Raw genomic sequence first — 16,432 nt, 5'->3', positions numbered from 1 at the left:
GTGTTTCATCCTTATAGGGAATTATCAGGCTAAAATAGAAAATTCACTATAGCTTCATTGCCATTTATTTTCATAACATCTATATATATAGAAGGCAAAAGTAGTGCGCACATTTTTGTATGTCCAAGAAAGGCTTTTTTCGGAGGTGGGGGGGGTCTTGAGAGGGTTACTATTTTGGATAACTTTTTATATACTCCCTAGATTATAATATGTATGATTTGCAAACAGACATCATCTCTACATTTATTTTGATCAATTTGTAAAAAAAATTCACGCTATTCCGTCCTTTCGTGTATTTGTTTGTCTTTTTCATATAAATAAAGCGAAACTAAATTGAAGCAAAGGCAACCGCTTCTCGGCCTTCATGGCCGAGACGTCTAGAAGGCAATTCGCTTTGATCAATGTGGGGAAAACTCTTCATATCAGACAATTGCTATTCATTTGGACACTGACACAGTTCCCACTTTTTGGGCGGAGCTGGTTTTCCCCACATTATAAATGACCTCATAGGGAAACAAATACCACAATAGAAAGCGGAAAGGTTAACTGGCCCCAGGCCAGGTTTAAAAGTCATTTTCATTTCTGCGCCAACTCCTATGATTCTTAACTTAATTTCCCACTCAATAAATTCACTGTCCTCTTTGGCATAACAGTTAGCGAGGATGACTAATTACCGTACGTTTTCGAGTTTGATCCTACCCCTCTCTCTCTCTCTATCTTTTTTAAAAAATTTTTTATTTCATCTTTTTGCCAATATCCTCCACTCGTGTACAAGTTAATTACCAACTCTTTTTTTTTCATATTCTTTTTCCTCCTTCACAGTACGGGTTCGAGCCTAACCTGCACATTTCTCCAAACACCTGGGCAACGCCAGGCATGCCCGCTAGTATGCATATAAAACAAACCTCTCCAAATCCTAACAACCAAATTAAGACAGCAGATCTTGAACAATTATACTTCCTATTGGCTAGAATCATATTAATAATAAATGATAAAATGTAATTAACATTAACACTGTAGTGCAGTTTCACAGTATCATTGGTCATTACAAGTTTCTCTAATTGGGTTGTAATCAAAATGTTATTTTCATTTATTATTGATATAAAAGTTTGTGTTGGTATACTGGCTATTTTACCCTCCCCCCCCTTTTTTCTTCAATTTTCTTATCAGTTTGTTCAAGCTGGGGATGGGGAATCCTACTGGATACCAGACATTCACCTGCTATCTCATACATTTCAACATTTCTTAAAAAGATCTCCATCACTTCAGTAATTATAGAAGTAACTGGACTTATGAAAAGAATTTCAAAACTACTTGGCAAATATACCAAGTGCAAGAGAGATTAAAAAAAAAGGAATGGTTAGAATCTTGAAAATCTCTCGGTTTAAATGTATGAGATCGCAGGTGAATGTCCAGTATCTTGTAGGATGTTCTATCAAAAAAAATCAAAATAAGAACATTAAAAAAAATAAAAAATACCTCAAGAACATGAGAAACACCATTTCATGGAAAGCAGAAACTACAAAAATTAATATCAGTTTTGGTTTTAGTGATCATCATATGAAAAAACAGTTTTGAGCCCTGTTTGTGACCCCTCCCCCTCTCCAAATAATTTTTTAGGAGGTATAACCTCAAAATATAATAAGCATTGGAAATTGTACTAACATTGCTAGGAGACATTATAATTAAGTGTTACAAGTTTTATTATTTTACCTATCTTTGTAATTGCTAAGTAACTTTTAAAAATAGATAAACTAATGTTTTTTAATATAATTTAACTGAAATGGACCATAGGTCGAGCCATGTAGATATTTTTGTTGAGTTTTTTTAAGCAGCTAGCACTGTTTTGATCATATTATTTTTTGCAAAGAATATGCTAGAGGGATAAAGACGAAATTGATTTGTCAGATACAAGACTATTTAGGTCTAATTTTAAGAATTCAACTGATTTTTCTTTTATTAGATTTACTCACAATTACTGAAAAAAAACTGTTAGACAAACTGTTGAAAAATAATCTGAATGTATTAAAGAGTGTTAAACGTAAAACATACTTTTTTAATGATTAAATGTAAAACAGCTATGAAATGAGAAAAATGTTTGCTTTTCTCCTTTGTTTTTTCATCAAACTAAGCAAAAAAAAAACTGTAAAAAATTGATCTGTAAGTTTGTGTATAAATAAACCTGATTAACTTATTTACATAGTTTATTTTATTCTTGCATTTATTTTTAAACATTTTATTCAAATGTATATGCTTTTGCAATGCTAGACACCAACTTTGTCATTAGTCTGAATAGTAACAAAATCTTTCCTTCTCCACAAACCTGTTTTCTTACTACTTATTACTAACAAAACATCCAAGTCAATCACCAGTACAAGCCTTTTGTTATTTTTGTGTATTTAATTAATTTCTCTGTTCCTCTATCTTTCTTATCCCCCTCTATTTCTGTTCTCCCTCATCTCTCTCTCTCTCTCTCTCTCTCTCTCTCTCTCTCTCTCTCTCTCTCTCTCTCTCTCTGATTCCAGGAAGCTGTTACTCAGTGATTGCTAAATTCAAATTATTTCAGCTTTTTTCCCCATTAGACACACATCCGTGTTGACGGCATTAGTCTCTTTGCACAGATCTGCTATAATCTAACTGATCCTACCGTTATTCTATTTTTTGCAGTGACATGCATAGACATATCAATTGAAAGTTATTAATTAGAATATTTGGATTTTACAAAATCTAATGAAATTATACATTGAAGTGAAAATATAATCACAAATTAAATTTTTTGTTAAAATAAAAATCTATCTTAATTTTTTTCCTCCTTCTGTTGAACTTGTGTTTTAAATGCAGGATTTTTAGTTGTTAAAAACAGAAGGGAAAACAACAAAATTAGTTTTGATGAATGCAAAATTAAAGAATCTACTAAAGCTGATGTTCGTATTATTTGGATTCTTCAAACTACTGTTCTCATTTTGAGTGTCATTTCATAAAAATTGAAAAAAAAAAAAGTCTCTGACATTTGCGGTCATAATAATTTGTTTTGTTTTGTTTTTTACGTATCATTAAAAAAAAAAACAGATAAATAATATTTCTTTTTGAAAATTACCATAGGTTGAGTGATTTTTATTCCTTTCCTTAAGGTTAGTAACATTGTCCATTAAAAAATTGCATTTGTTTTTTTTTGTTGTTTTTTTTTTTGTCTTTGTTAAAACATCATATTTTGCTACTTTTTTTGGTGGTGGTAGGGGGGTCAGTTTTCGATCAGCACCTTCTGGCAGTTTACAAATTCTGCCAACCATTGTTGGTGAAAACACAGTACCTTCTCTACATAAGTACATAAGAATATGTTGTTTACATTTAATTTGTCTGTTTTACAGCATATCTCTCTTAGATTATTTAATGCTGAAATTCAATTCCTGTCGTAAACAATTCATTGTGTATGACTAATTGAAGAGAAGTTGCTAATTTATTAATTGCTGGGGAGAAATTGAGTTCATACTTTAGCTGACAGTATTAGTGTATATGTGATTACAATATGTCCATAGGGTTTGAATTTGGCATAGGCAATTCCGTAGTTTTCAATGGTATCCATTAAGCCATAAATGTTTCAAGAAAACTGTGATTTTTGTTCTTCAAATGTAGTAAGTAAAAGAATGTATTGTTGTAGATCGGAGAGGGAGGATTTAGTTTAAAAATAAATACAATATTTCATACTTGAAACACATTAAACTATAGTGTTCTACTATTATTGTCCAGGGATGCCTCCGTATGGGATCTTTATTTGAAGTATAATCATGACTCTATCCAGTACTGACACTGTAAGATAACTACAAACTCATTTCTCTGGATCAGTTTCTCATCCGTGTTTCATGGTGATTAGACAATTAAGAGCTTCGTTCTTTGGAGTCCATGCATCTGAAGACGCAGTGGGCAAGCATATGCTAGCATTAATCATTAATTCTCTGTAGGGTTAGAGAATTAATTCATTGAGTTTACAGCTGAAAATGAAATGAAAATACTTTTGTTCATTTTCTTTTCTTTTTTTTTCATTAAACCTGTAAACTAAAAAACAAAAATGATTTACTACAGAAAGACAAAGAAAAAGAAATCCAAACGCAGGTTATCAATCATAGTACCTCTTCTCTACTTTCTTTTCCGCATGACAATCTGTTGACATATTGTCCAGTCATGGCTTAACATTCTAGCCTGCTGCACTCTTTCATCTCTAACCCTAACCCTTTCTCTCCATTATGTATTATAGTTATTTCCCTTTTAATTTGTGATGATTTTGCAGGCAAAAAGATATTCTGGTTATATCTTTTTAGCCATGTTTGGCCCAAGGTTACACAAAAAGGGCACTATTCTTTCCTTGTGTCACAAAGAAATACTAATTCTTTTATAATGCTTTTCTACTTTGTACACATGCAATTATTTTACATTTTTCTACAGATGAATAAAAATGTATATTGTTGCAAACTATGATAATGAATTTAAAAATTCTAGTTTGTAATTTTTTTCCTGTCCATTATGTTAGCATGCATTTGTGTCTATCCCCACCATGTTCAGGGTGGGGATAGATTAGCTACTGATGCAGATAATAGAATTCGTAAACTATTCAAATTGAGCACTAATATTGTTGAGAAAGGTATAACTTCTTTCTAGCAATTAGTAAAAGTAGCAACTTGGGTTCAGTGGATTGCTGGATTCAGTTTCAGCATTAAATAGCACAAAAAAAATGGTTGATATGTGACACTCACCAGTATGTCTTGATTAAAATATTTTTAAAAAACTAAAAAAGAATTTGTGCATTTTTTAAAGTGTCCAAGCAAGTCTCAGTACCATGAACCCATTCTAGGACGGCTACTTACTGTTAATATCTTCTACGCATAAGTTAATTTTAAAATTCCTTGAATATGGCTGCCATTTCTTGTTTTTCTTCTTGTTTGACAGCATGTATAAACACGTTTTATGATAATATGCGTCTTAAGCTTTGCTGCATGTCTATATTCTCCTTCTCCATTTTCTTACACTGTTTTTACTACTTACCTGTTGTTCGTTAGACCTCTGTCATTTTTGTTGTCTCCCTTGTTTTTTGTTTTTTTGTTTTAATCACTGATCGTTTCCTTAATTTCAGAGCCATATATAAATTACCAGACAGCCTCAAATCTTCGAAATGTTGCTGGTACACCAACCGAGAGACACAGATTTCAAAATGAGGTTCTTGAAAGGAATATAAATACTGTTAAAGAGGATCCCAACATGCCAGATACGGCTGTCATCGTAAGTAAAATCGACTTTCCTATACATATATAGTAGTAGAGAAGTAGTGCAATGGTTAACGGCATCAATTTGACGTGGCTAGTTCAAGTTTTGTTGAAGCTGTAAATTCACTTTCTTATACGAGTATATATTATTTAATCACTATTCTCATAAGTTTATATACAGGATCCATCCTAAGTAACTACATAATTTTATTATCTAATAATCAATGGATTGATGAATGGCTTTGACAAAAATTGCTTTCAAAATTTTTGTTGGATGAATGTTACACACTCCAGAATTACTTTGAATTCGCAGTTTTTTTGCTTTCATCCCAATGGGTCTCCCATTGAGCTTGTGTATACAAACCCTGTTAATATTAAAAGAAATGTAAAATAACAAAATCTAAAATTAGTATCTTTTTGCTTGCCATCTATGTTTCTCTTTTTTCTTTCCAGCTGCAGGTTAAATGTCGTGATCCGCTTTTTGTTTATAATGGTCTATTCCTATCTATATTTCTTCCCGTCTTTATTTCCTTTGACAGAGATTGATAGAAATGTAAGTGATAGAGTATAAAATAAGAGGGGAGGGGGAGTAAGGGTCAAATGAAATAAGAAAGGAAGAGTGATACACTATCAATTGACTAGTGATGTGAAATTTTTGCAATTCATAGCTAATTAGAATAATTAAAATGGATTTTATTTTTGTTCAAACATAGCTCGATACCAAAATCAAGGAATATTTTAGCATGTATTTTGTGTAACTACAATGCATAAAAAAAAGCCTTAAAGAATCAAAGGTTGATTAACTCAGCTTGGGTATAATAATGAATTTTATAAGAATCTATGTTATTTTAGTTGGCATGCATGTCACCATATTTTAGATAACAGTTGTCAAGATGATAGACATTGTTGAGAGTATCCCAAACATGGGTGTTAACAAAATAGTGGTTATTTTGCATCCATACTCTTTAGGAAAATATCAATCAATCACTATTGTTCCTTAGTAAAAATAAGCTAGCCTCCTTAGCATTGGTCAGATTTTCAAAGTCAGATCCAAATAGAATTTAAACTGATCTTAATTTGTTATTGTTATTGGCATTATAATAACATACTTTACTACAATTCATTAAAAAACACTTAGTCCAGCCCAGGTGATTAGTTATATAGTTTTAAATAATCACCTTAAAATAAAAATCAACAAAAAGGATAACGGATAATTATAAAATTAAGAATAATTAGTAGTCTACTTTACAATTAAAATTTTTTTGTATAAGTTTTAAAAAATTTTTTTGCTTATTTTTGTCTTTTGTTTTGTCTTCAATAAATTTATTTTTTGTGCTAAAACTAAGCAATTTGATTAGTACTTCACTACAAGTACTAATGAGTACTACCTTCTCTTTGGGAATACATATTTGAGAGAAGCATCTTGTTTGGAATAAATGTAATATTTAAATGGGAATGAAATAGAAAGTGCTGAGTGTGAAATATTTGTTTAGGAAATATTTTATTATTTTTCTATTGAAACTGTAGATGCAGGGAAAAAACAAGATCAAATATAGCCATAGAAATGTAAATAGTATTTTATTTTAGTATTTTACCATCAAAAAAATTTACTGAAAAAAAAAAACAAGCAACATACACAGGTAAGGCTTTTTTTATTTTGTTTTTTTTACTTAAAAATTGCTATAATTTTTGAGTTAATTCTACTGACTTGTAGGTTTTATAGCTCATAAATATATATGGGTGTGTGTTTAACACCTATGTAGTATCTGCAAGTTACAGCAATTTTAAAATTTGTTCATATTAGGATTCAATCTTCATAATGCAAGTAAACATAATAAAATTCATTATTTAATTTCTTTCTCTATATTTTCATTGTAAATTTGTTTCCAACAGGAAACAACGCATCCATTGTTTGCGAAATTAAAAGCCAGCCAAGGGAGACTTCGGATGAGTATTTCAGCTGGGGATCTCCTTGGCAAAACGGTAAGTTAGATTTTGATTATAGCTCTTCATCTTTTTCTAATCTATAAAGTTGTCTGTTTTATTTTTAAAGTCAGAAGTAAGTAGCATTTAAACTGACAAAACTTTGATTCTGACTAGCTAATTTCCACTTTTTTTATTGTTGTACCATGTTATTGACAACATACTTCACTATTCATTATTTTTAAATTTCCTTAATCCAATCCAAACGACTTCTAATACGTTATATTTTTAAATAATCATTTAAAAAATAAATCCCAGCAAAGGATATAACTGATTGAAGAATATAATAGTTGTCTACCTTAAGTTTAAAGCTGTGCTAAAAAATTAAAAACTAAACTGACTTCACTCCATCTCAAGCAACAGCTAGAACATGAAATTTTCCCTATTACAGTCGGCTTGTATCATGAATCAGCAATTTTATAGTTTTTCTTCAATATTATCATGAACACTGTCACCCAGGATCTTTCATTGTTTGTTCCTTGATTGCTTCTGTATATGGAAAACATCAGATTACTTTCCAAGAATTAACTCTATATGCAGTGGCAACTGCAATCTTGGAATGATCAGTTTGTGCAGTCTGAATTGAGTACTTAATCCTCAATAAAAATGAGCAAAGGACTATTCAGGTAGACAAGATGATTCAAATATTTCGGATAAGCTATCAGCAGCAATTTCTGTATAGTCAATGAAATCACCACTTCACTCAGTGCTGCTTAGCTGAAATGACATGCATTAGTGTCTTCTGTGATCCATTTAGTGTTAAGTCTAATATAAGATCTACTGGACCAACTTGTTGTTTCTATGGCTTTGGGTGTTGACAGAAGTAGAAAGAAGATTCAAAGTCGAGTCAACCATTCTAAAATGTCGGTATTTACTAGCATTATGATGTTCCAGACAAAATGAGAGGAAAATTGCCTGTGCTAATATGAATATCTACTGTCGACAAACAATAATATTATTGCAAAATGGATATTCAAGAAATAATGGAAAATACTAAGAGGACAACCAAAATGAAAGTATTTGGATATGCTACACCAAGATCTGAAAATGCCAGACATCATCTGGTCAAATTTAATTTCTATACGTACAATGTTTCAAGCAAACTTTTATAGATGTAACTACCTGGCAATACCTGTGAGTTGTTTTATTTTCCTGTTTTTTTTTTCTTTTTCGTTGTTTTTGTCAACTATGCCTAGTTTTTGTTGATTATTTTTTTATTCATAATTTTTTATATGAATTTGGAAAATAAATTTAATTATTTTAGTATCATTTAGTCATAAGATTATTAATTGAACAAAATTATTAGAAAACTATAATTATTTTTTTAAAAATACTGTTTTAATCTCTATAAAATTATTATATATAGTTTTGAAAACTTTCATCCTTATATGAAAATGGATAAGGATTTTAAATCGAGTTTTATTGGTTTTGAATTGAACAGTTTAAACGTTTCCAAATTTAGAAGAATCATACAGTAACTCATTCTTTTTTTATTTTCAACTATTAACAAAAGATTGACATAACAGATGTATTTGCAAAGAAATTAAATGCATTGTGGTGGATATAATTTTTTAATTAAATTCAATTAGATCTATATAATAAAGCTCAATGTCTGTCTGTCTGTCTGTCTGTGAGTGTGTCTATCTGTACACAAAAAGGCTCCTATATGGTCGGCGAACGTGGTGTAGAGGCCCCAGTGCTGCTTGACACACTTCTCCTGCAGTTGGCGTGCAGCAAAGATCATATCAGTTGTCCCGCGGCCCGCTCGAAAGCCACACTGGCTCTCGGGAAGACGACCATCTTCAAGGTGCACCAGCAGGCGGTTAAGAAGGATGCGGGCCAGGATTTTCCCGGCGATGGAGAGAAGGGATATCCCGCAGTGGTTGTCACATGACTGACGATTTCCCTTGCGTTTGTAAATGTGAACAATAGTAGCATCACGAAAATCTTGGGGTGGTTCTTCACTCTCCCACATGGATTGGAAGAGTTCTGTCAGTCTTACAAGCAGTGTAGGTCCACCAGATTTGTATACTTCTGCTGGAATTGAGTCGGGGCCAGAGGCCTTCCCAGAGGAAAGTTGCTTGATGGCTTTGCTTACTTCCTCTGACGAGGGTGGGATGTCGAGCTCCTCGTTGATAGGCTCCTGGCGTAGTCGGTCGATGGCTTCATCGTTGATGGAAGATGTTAAAGTGCTCTGCCCATCTATCAAGGATCTGCTTTTTGTCATTCAAGAGAGTTGTTCCATCGGAGCTAAGCAGGGGGGGGGGAGCTAGAGGACTGGGGACCATAGACAGCCCTCAGCGCATCGTAAAACTTCCTCATATCATGGCTATCGGCATGCTCCTGGATCTCATCTGCTTTGGTGCTGAGCCAGGTATCCTGCATGGAGCGGAGTCTGGCCTGCACCTTGCTGCGGATGTTGATGAAGGCAGCTTTCTTTGCGAAGCACTTAGGGTCACTCTGATGTGCACGGAGAAGTTGGCGTTTCTCCTCCAGGAGGGGTTGAATCTCAGAGTCATTTTCATCAAACCAGTCCTGGTGCTTCTTTTTCTTGGGTCCAATGATTTCGAGAGCGATGGAGTAGGTAGAGTCTCTGAGGTGTGCCCACTGATCTTCAATAGTGTCAGTGTTTAACATCAGGCAAATGCAGGCAGTCACGAGAGTGAGGGAAACCATCATCAGAGACCTTCTCTTTGCCGATGACTGCGCCCTTAATGCCCCAAATGAGATAGAGATGCAACGTCAAATGGACGGATTCTCCACCAGTTGTGACAACTTTGGTCTCACCATCAGTACAAAGAAGACATAAGTTATGTACCAACCCGCTCCAGGAGATGCATACCATGAACCCGGCATCACTGTCAAAGGGCAGAAGATCCATGCTGTGGAGCAATTCACCTACTTTGGCAGCACCCTCTCCCGCACCGCACCGCCAACATTGACATTGAGGTTAACCATAGGACCTCCACAGCGAGCAGTGCATTTGGAAGACTTAGAGACAATGTGTGGAAGAGGAGAGGCATTACACTCGCAACCAAACTGAAAGTATACCGAACAGTCGTCCTAACAACCCTACTCTACGGCTGTGAAACTTGGGTGCCGTATAAAAGACATGAAAAACAGCTGAATGGCTTCCACTTCAGCTGCCTCCGTAATCTTCTCAACATCCGCTGGCAAGACAGAATTCCTGACACAGAAGTCTTGAAGCGCGCGGGGCTCCATACCATCACCACCATAATCCGCAAAACCCAGCTCCGGTGGGCAGGCCATGTCTATCGCATGCATGGCAGCCAAATCCCCAAACAACTTTTCTATGGGGAACTCAGCCAGGGAAAGCGGACTGCAGGAGGCCAAAAGAAACGATATAAAGACTGCCTGAGAACCTCCCTCAAAGACTTTGACATCAGCGCCCAGTCTTGGGAGAGTCGCGCTGCAGAACGTTCTGCCTGGCGTTGCGTCATCAGCCTAGGAGCCGACAGGGCAGAGGATCGACGCATGACACACGACCAGCAGAAGCGCAAGAGGAGGAAGGAGAGAGCTGCCGGTTCACAGCCTGCCGATACCGCCTTCACGTGTCCAGAGTGTGGAAGAGTCTGCCAAGCACGGATTGGCCTCATCAGCCATCTCAGGACCCACCAACCCCAGACGCCGAACTAATTGATACCTTGGTCATCGTCGACTTCGACGGACGAGCAAGAAGATCATTACACAAAAAGGCTCCTATATGGTTTACTATTATACTAAAGTGACCACATACAATTCTAGAAGAAGTATCCAGGAGCAAAAATGAGTATAAAATCATCCCCACCACCACAACCGGGGTGGGGTATGCATGTTCACACCGTTTCACATAGAGCTACCAAATTTGGCAGGATAATTCACTATAGGTTACACCACTCACCCCCCACCAACAGGGGTGGGACAGGTCACTTATAACTGGAAACCCTGTATATGATCACATCATTTAATTTATACTCAGAGTTACCAAATATGGGAGGATAACCCACCATGGAATGGAGGAAGATTTTGACAGATTAAACTGATCACCCTCACAAATGGGATGACGGCCCCAGAGGTGTCACTTATAAATGGGAACTCTATGCACTTGTGATGTAGAGCTACTGCTTACCATGTCAACCCCATCATGGGAAGGGCGACGTTTTTATGGTACATTGCTTACTCACACCAACTGAGGTGGGGCCCCATGGAGATCACTTTTAATGGGGAACCCTAATTAGTGTTATACGTTTGTGTCAATAAATATTCACACTACTGCCCCTCATGTTTGTGTGAGGGGATTGCTTTGGTTTTGATACCCCAAAAGTTTGAAGCTATCTCTTTACACCCACATCCCCTTTTAATAACGTTTCATACTTTCATAAATCAGAGTTCATTTTTTGAAGACTCTTTTTAACCAAATACATACTTTTGTTAGTTTCAGTTAAATTAAGTAAATTAGGATTTTAAAAAATTTTGTTTATTATTATTTTTGTTGCATATTTTGTTAATATTAATAACTGATTAATAATAAATTAAAATAGTAATGATGTGTAGGTCACATAGAGGCGAGAAACATGTACACCAGAACCAGTAGCATAATAGAGATTTTTTAAAACTGATTTTCAGTACAGAATCTGTTTTGATCTCTCTGTCTCTTTCTCTCTCTCTCTGATCTGCTTTTCACTTTCTATTGATCGTTTTTGATAATCAAGTCCATAAGTTTTTCAGCTTTGAATAATGTCTTTCAATTCTTATCTCCAACAAGTATTTATAGTTTTCCCTTTCATCTCCTCACACAAATGATTAATAAATTATAGACTGATCACTTTTGTTTTTTTACTATAGAAATGTTGGGTTCATCAAAGAAGTTATGTTTTCCTTTTCTCCCTTCCCCATTTTTCAATTCTCTTTGTTGTATTTTATTGACCCTTTTTTTAATATTGAATTTCTAATCTGGCATCTGTTTAAAATAGAATGTTTAAAGCAAAGTTAAACATGTTTTATCCAAATAATAAAATTGAGTTTATCTACATTGTGGTATTGTTATCACAAGGAAAGTATTTTTTAACTTTGCAATAATACTAGTATTAAAAAGCAATGCTGAATACTACTTTTGATGCCACAGAAAATAATTTCTATGATAACATTATTGGTAATATGTTGTATTTCACAGACCTTTAAATAAATAGAAAGATGAAGAGGAGTATGATGAAGAGGAGTATGATGAAGAGGAGTATGGCGAAAGTGAAACAAACAAGTGCTGTAGAAAGGGACAAGATTAATCTTGTTGCTACACCTTCCCAGCCCCTTCCTCAAATTGTAGAATGTGAATTGATGCATTTAGCCTGAAGAATTCATCTGGGGACAAAATGCAAATGTTTCTGTATCTATCTATATCTATCTAGCTCTTTGTTTATAAACAAAGCGGTTAGATCACTGTACAAGTGGTGGACGGATGTTTGTTTAAATAGACATTTGGTGAGATTATTTACAGGCGCCGCTCCTGTGAGTCAATCGGTAGAGCTGCTGACTGTCAATGCGATGGTTTTGGGTTCAATCCTCGGCTTGGGAGAGGTGCTAGTCTAGCGGCACTGATGAGTTGTGATACAACGAAACAGGACTGTATGTCGATGATTACATATATATATATATATATATATATATATATATATATATATATATATATATATATTACATTAGATAGCTGGCATTGCTCGGGAATGAATAAGGACATACTCCCACTTGTGCTGTGTATCCCTGATGCCAAATTCCTTATTACTATTTTTATTAATTTTTAATTTTTGAAACAAAATAAAATCTTGTCTTTGATGTTTAAGGATTTTTGGAAACAAATGCAAACTCCATCATAGTATTGTAAAAACTCTGAGTCAACACACAGAATCTCTTTTTCTCTCTCTCTCTCTCTCTCTATATATATATATATATATATATATATATATATATGAGAGAGAGAGAGAAAATAAAAGTCAACTTCTAAAAAACATTGAAATCTTAATTCTGGAACCAAGCAAAATCAAAACAACAGACCAATTTATATATAAAAAAACTCAATATATATATATACTTTTTATAACAATCATTAATAATTAAATTTGACATACCTGATTGCTTTATTAGAGTTTCATGACTGTGTAGCAATAACATCACAATAATGTCTTCAAATTGTTTATCTCCATACATATAATATTTTGATTGCAGAAATTCCCCTCTGGACCAAAGCACTGTAAGTTTGCAACAACAGATGCCACATACAAATTTATTATGCCACTATCTTATCTAACTTTAGAACAACATTGTAGACACATTTAGCTGTTATAATAAAATCCTGCATTTCATCCTAGGAGTAACACTATCACAATCGCAGCATCTTTAGAGGAAGAAGGTCCTATTTTTACACCTAAATATTAAGTCGTTCTACCACCCCACGTCAAGACCGGGAGGAAATATACACATTCTATAGATATTGTGCTTGCACCCTTCATAACTGGATCATAAACTCATCGACATAACATAATCTTTCCATTTCCTGATTCAAAAATAATAAATTCTCCCTTCTCAAATTCTGCTCATTCTCATTGGCTGAGAACTGACAATTCGATTATTCCACAATCTATAAATGAACACTACAGAACTTTTCAAATATGGCAGCACTCTCTACAAGAGGCAATTGTTAAAAAAAACAAAACAAATACAAACATAATAACCGCTCGCTCATAAACAGAAAATTAAATACTGATAACTTTACATTTACCTATGCACACATCAATAACACGCCACTATTTCTCTTCCCTAAAAAAAACAAATCCTGAAAAAAAATATTTATGGGTACCATTGTTTATTTTTCGATTTCGGAGTGGCATAGCGAACCTTACACAATGCTATTTTTTATTTTCTTTTACTTTGTTTTATAACGGGTGCATTTTTTTTTACATTTACTTTTAATGTGAGCGATTTAAATTACTTATTTTCCTACAATTAGCTAGATTTCAATCATGTTACTTATTTTGTCCACATAGGTTTTCAACTATGAGAGAGAGATGGAGCAAACGAGAGAGAGTTGGAAAGAATATATACAGAGAGAGAGAGAGAGAGAGAGAGAGAGAGAGAGAGAGAGGAAATAAAAACTGGTGCAGATATTGTTTACTGTGTAATGTTCTTCTTTTTATGCCGAAGAAAAAACAACAAACATTTCACGGTGTCAACATTATCTACAACAGTTTTTATTTTCTCTATCTCTCTCTCTCACTCACCTGCTTTTTACATTTCTTTTTCTGGTGAAATTAAAAGAAACCAAACCTTTTATGACGTCAACATTATCTATAACAGTTTTTATCTCCTCTCTCTCTTTCTCTCTCCCTCCTTCTGTATATATTCTTCCTAACCAACCTTCTCTTTCTCTCTCATTCTCACTCTCTCTTCTCTCACTCTGATTATTTCTTTTATATGTTTCTATGTCCGTGTGTTCGTTTGCCCATACGGCTGAATACGATAAATTGCTATCACAAAAGCAAAAAAAATTTATCATTTTTTATTCCACTTACGTATTCACAGATTGTAATGAAACAACTATAGGAGATGAGGATAACAGTCCGCAAATAAATAAATACATAAACTATTTTCTTTATTAACTTACAGATATTTTTTTATAATGAAAAAAAAAAAAGTTTGCCACACTAATTCCTTCTTTTTTGTTGAGGGGTTCCATTTCCACGAACTGTGCCACAGCAGTGCATGGCCGGGTACAACTAGTATATATATAAAGTCACGGCTTGGTTTATTTAAGCTATTAAAAACGATTGCAATACAGGCTAATAAAAAAGTTCCTGTGCAGCTAATCTTAAAAATATGGTCCTATGTAGCTGTATTTCTTATTTTGTCTAAAAACTATTGATGCGATGATTCCAGTTTTTTTTTTTAAACCTCTTTCAGCTATAGATTTTTTTTCTGTAGAAACCCATGCAATATATGCATATATTTTTCACAAACATAAAACTACACTTTTGAGGAGAGTGATCTTTAGATTTTAATTTTAGTGGTAGTTTAAAATCAATAAATAGTTATTTTATTAGTTTATTTCTATTATTTTTTATTTAACAATGGAAAAATAAGTTTTAAACAAAACCAAAAAAAAGAATCATTTTTGGTGCAAAATTTTTTTATTGCAGATTCCGATACTCCAAGACTTCCCAGTTTTTCCAATTCCAATTAATTTGAAAATTACACTACTAAAAACAATTCCAATTAATTTGAAAATTACACTACTAAAAACAATTCCAATTAATTTGAAAATTACACTACTAAAAACAGAAACTTTCCAACCACCTTGTTGTTGATGGATACTTCAGCTAGTCTCTTAAGATTAAAAGAATATAAATTTCTTTTCTTTTCTATTTCAGCATGAAGAACTTGTTCTCTTGTTAATACAACTGAGACGTAACAAAGCACATTTCGAACATTGTCGGGAATCATTACGTCAACAAATTGATCAACTTCGGCCATATGAACAAGAATATAAAAGACAGTAAGTTTAATTTTTTAAATACTTAAAATATTTTAAGGGTATCTTTTTTGTTTTCCTTTGTTTTATTTATATATATATATATATATATATATATATAGAGAGAGAGAGAGAGAGAGAGAGCTATATTTTAATATGCATTATTATAGATATTAAATTTCCTTCTATGAAGAGAAGGTGGCCTAATGTTAACTAATCTGAACTATGCAATTAGTGAGCTGTGTTCAAATCCAGTGAGATAATATTGGGAAAGGTGACTTCCCAGATTCCCTCTAGCTTTAGACCAAATAACAAATGTACAATGAACCTGTTGGATATTTTTTTGTTATTGTTTGGTGATTTCATGTGGATCCGCAATGTGATGACCACGTCTGAGTGACCAACCAACCCTTTGAGGCTGGCTTTACATAAATTGATGATCATTAACAATATTTACTGTTTATAATATTCATTTATTCAATTCGGAAAACCATCAATCGACAGGTTGGTTTGTCACAAATTTCTCAAATATTTCAATTACTGTTTCCTTTTTCAGCTTGCCTCTCACTAACTCAACTACTGACTATTTCAAAATGCCTCTTTTAATCTCTCTGTCTCTCTCTGTCAATATTATCCTGTTAAACCAATCAATCTTTGGTATTGCCAAAACAGACCA

At 33.7% G+C, this 16,432-nt stretch overlaps 1 protein-coding gene across 6 annotated transcripts in view; it reads left to right on the top strand.

The window, feature by feature from the left end:
- The window catches only part of LOC145293166 (uncharacterized), a 333,600-nt gene that overhangs the window by 228,758 nt on the left and 88,410 nt on the right, over nucleotides 1-16,432 (top strand). For all 6 annotated transcript variants that reach the window (XM_080139627.1, XM_080139628.1, XM_080139626.1 and 3 more), the window contains 3 exons: nucleotides 5,126-5,271; nucleotides 7,149-7,238; nucleotides 15,656-15,780. In XM_080139627.1, the coding sequence (XP_079995753.1) occupies nucleotides 5,126-5,271; nucleotides 7,149-7,238; nucleotides 15,656-15,780 (361 nt within the window). The remainder of the gene's footprint in view (nucleotides 1-5,125; nucleotides 5,272-7,148; nucleotides 7,239-15,655; nucleotides 15,781-16,432) is intronic.

Source organism: Euprymna scolopes, chromosome 14 (genome assembly GCF_053919585.1).
Source record: "Euprymna scolopes isolate OS-2025 chromosome 14, ASM5391958v1, whole genome shotgun sequence".
Lineage (NCBI taxonomy): Eukaryota > Metazoa > Mollusca > Cephalopoda > Sepiida > Sepiolidae > Euprymna > Euprymna scolopes.
This window is presented reverse-complemented; position numbering and strand designations above follow the sequence as displayed.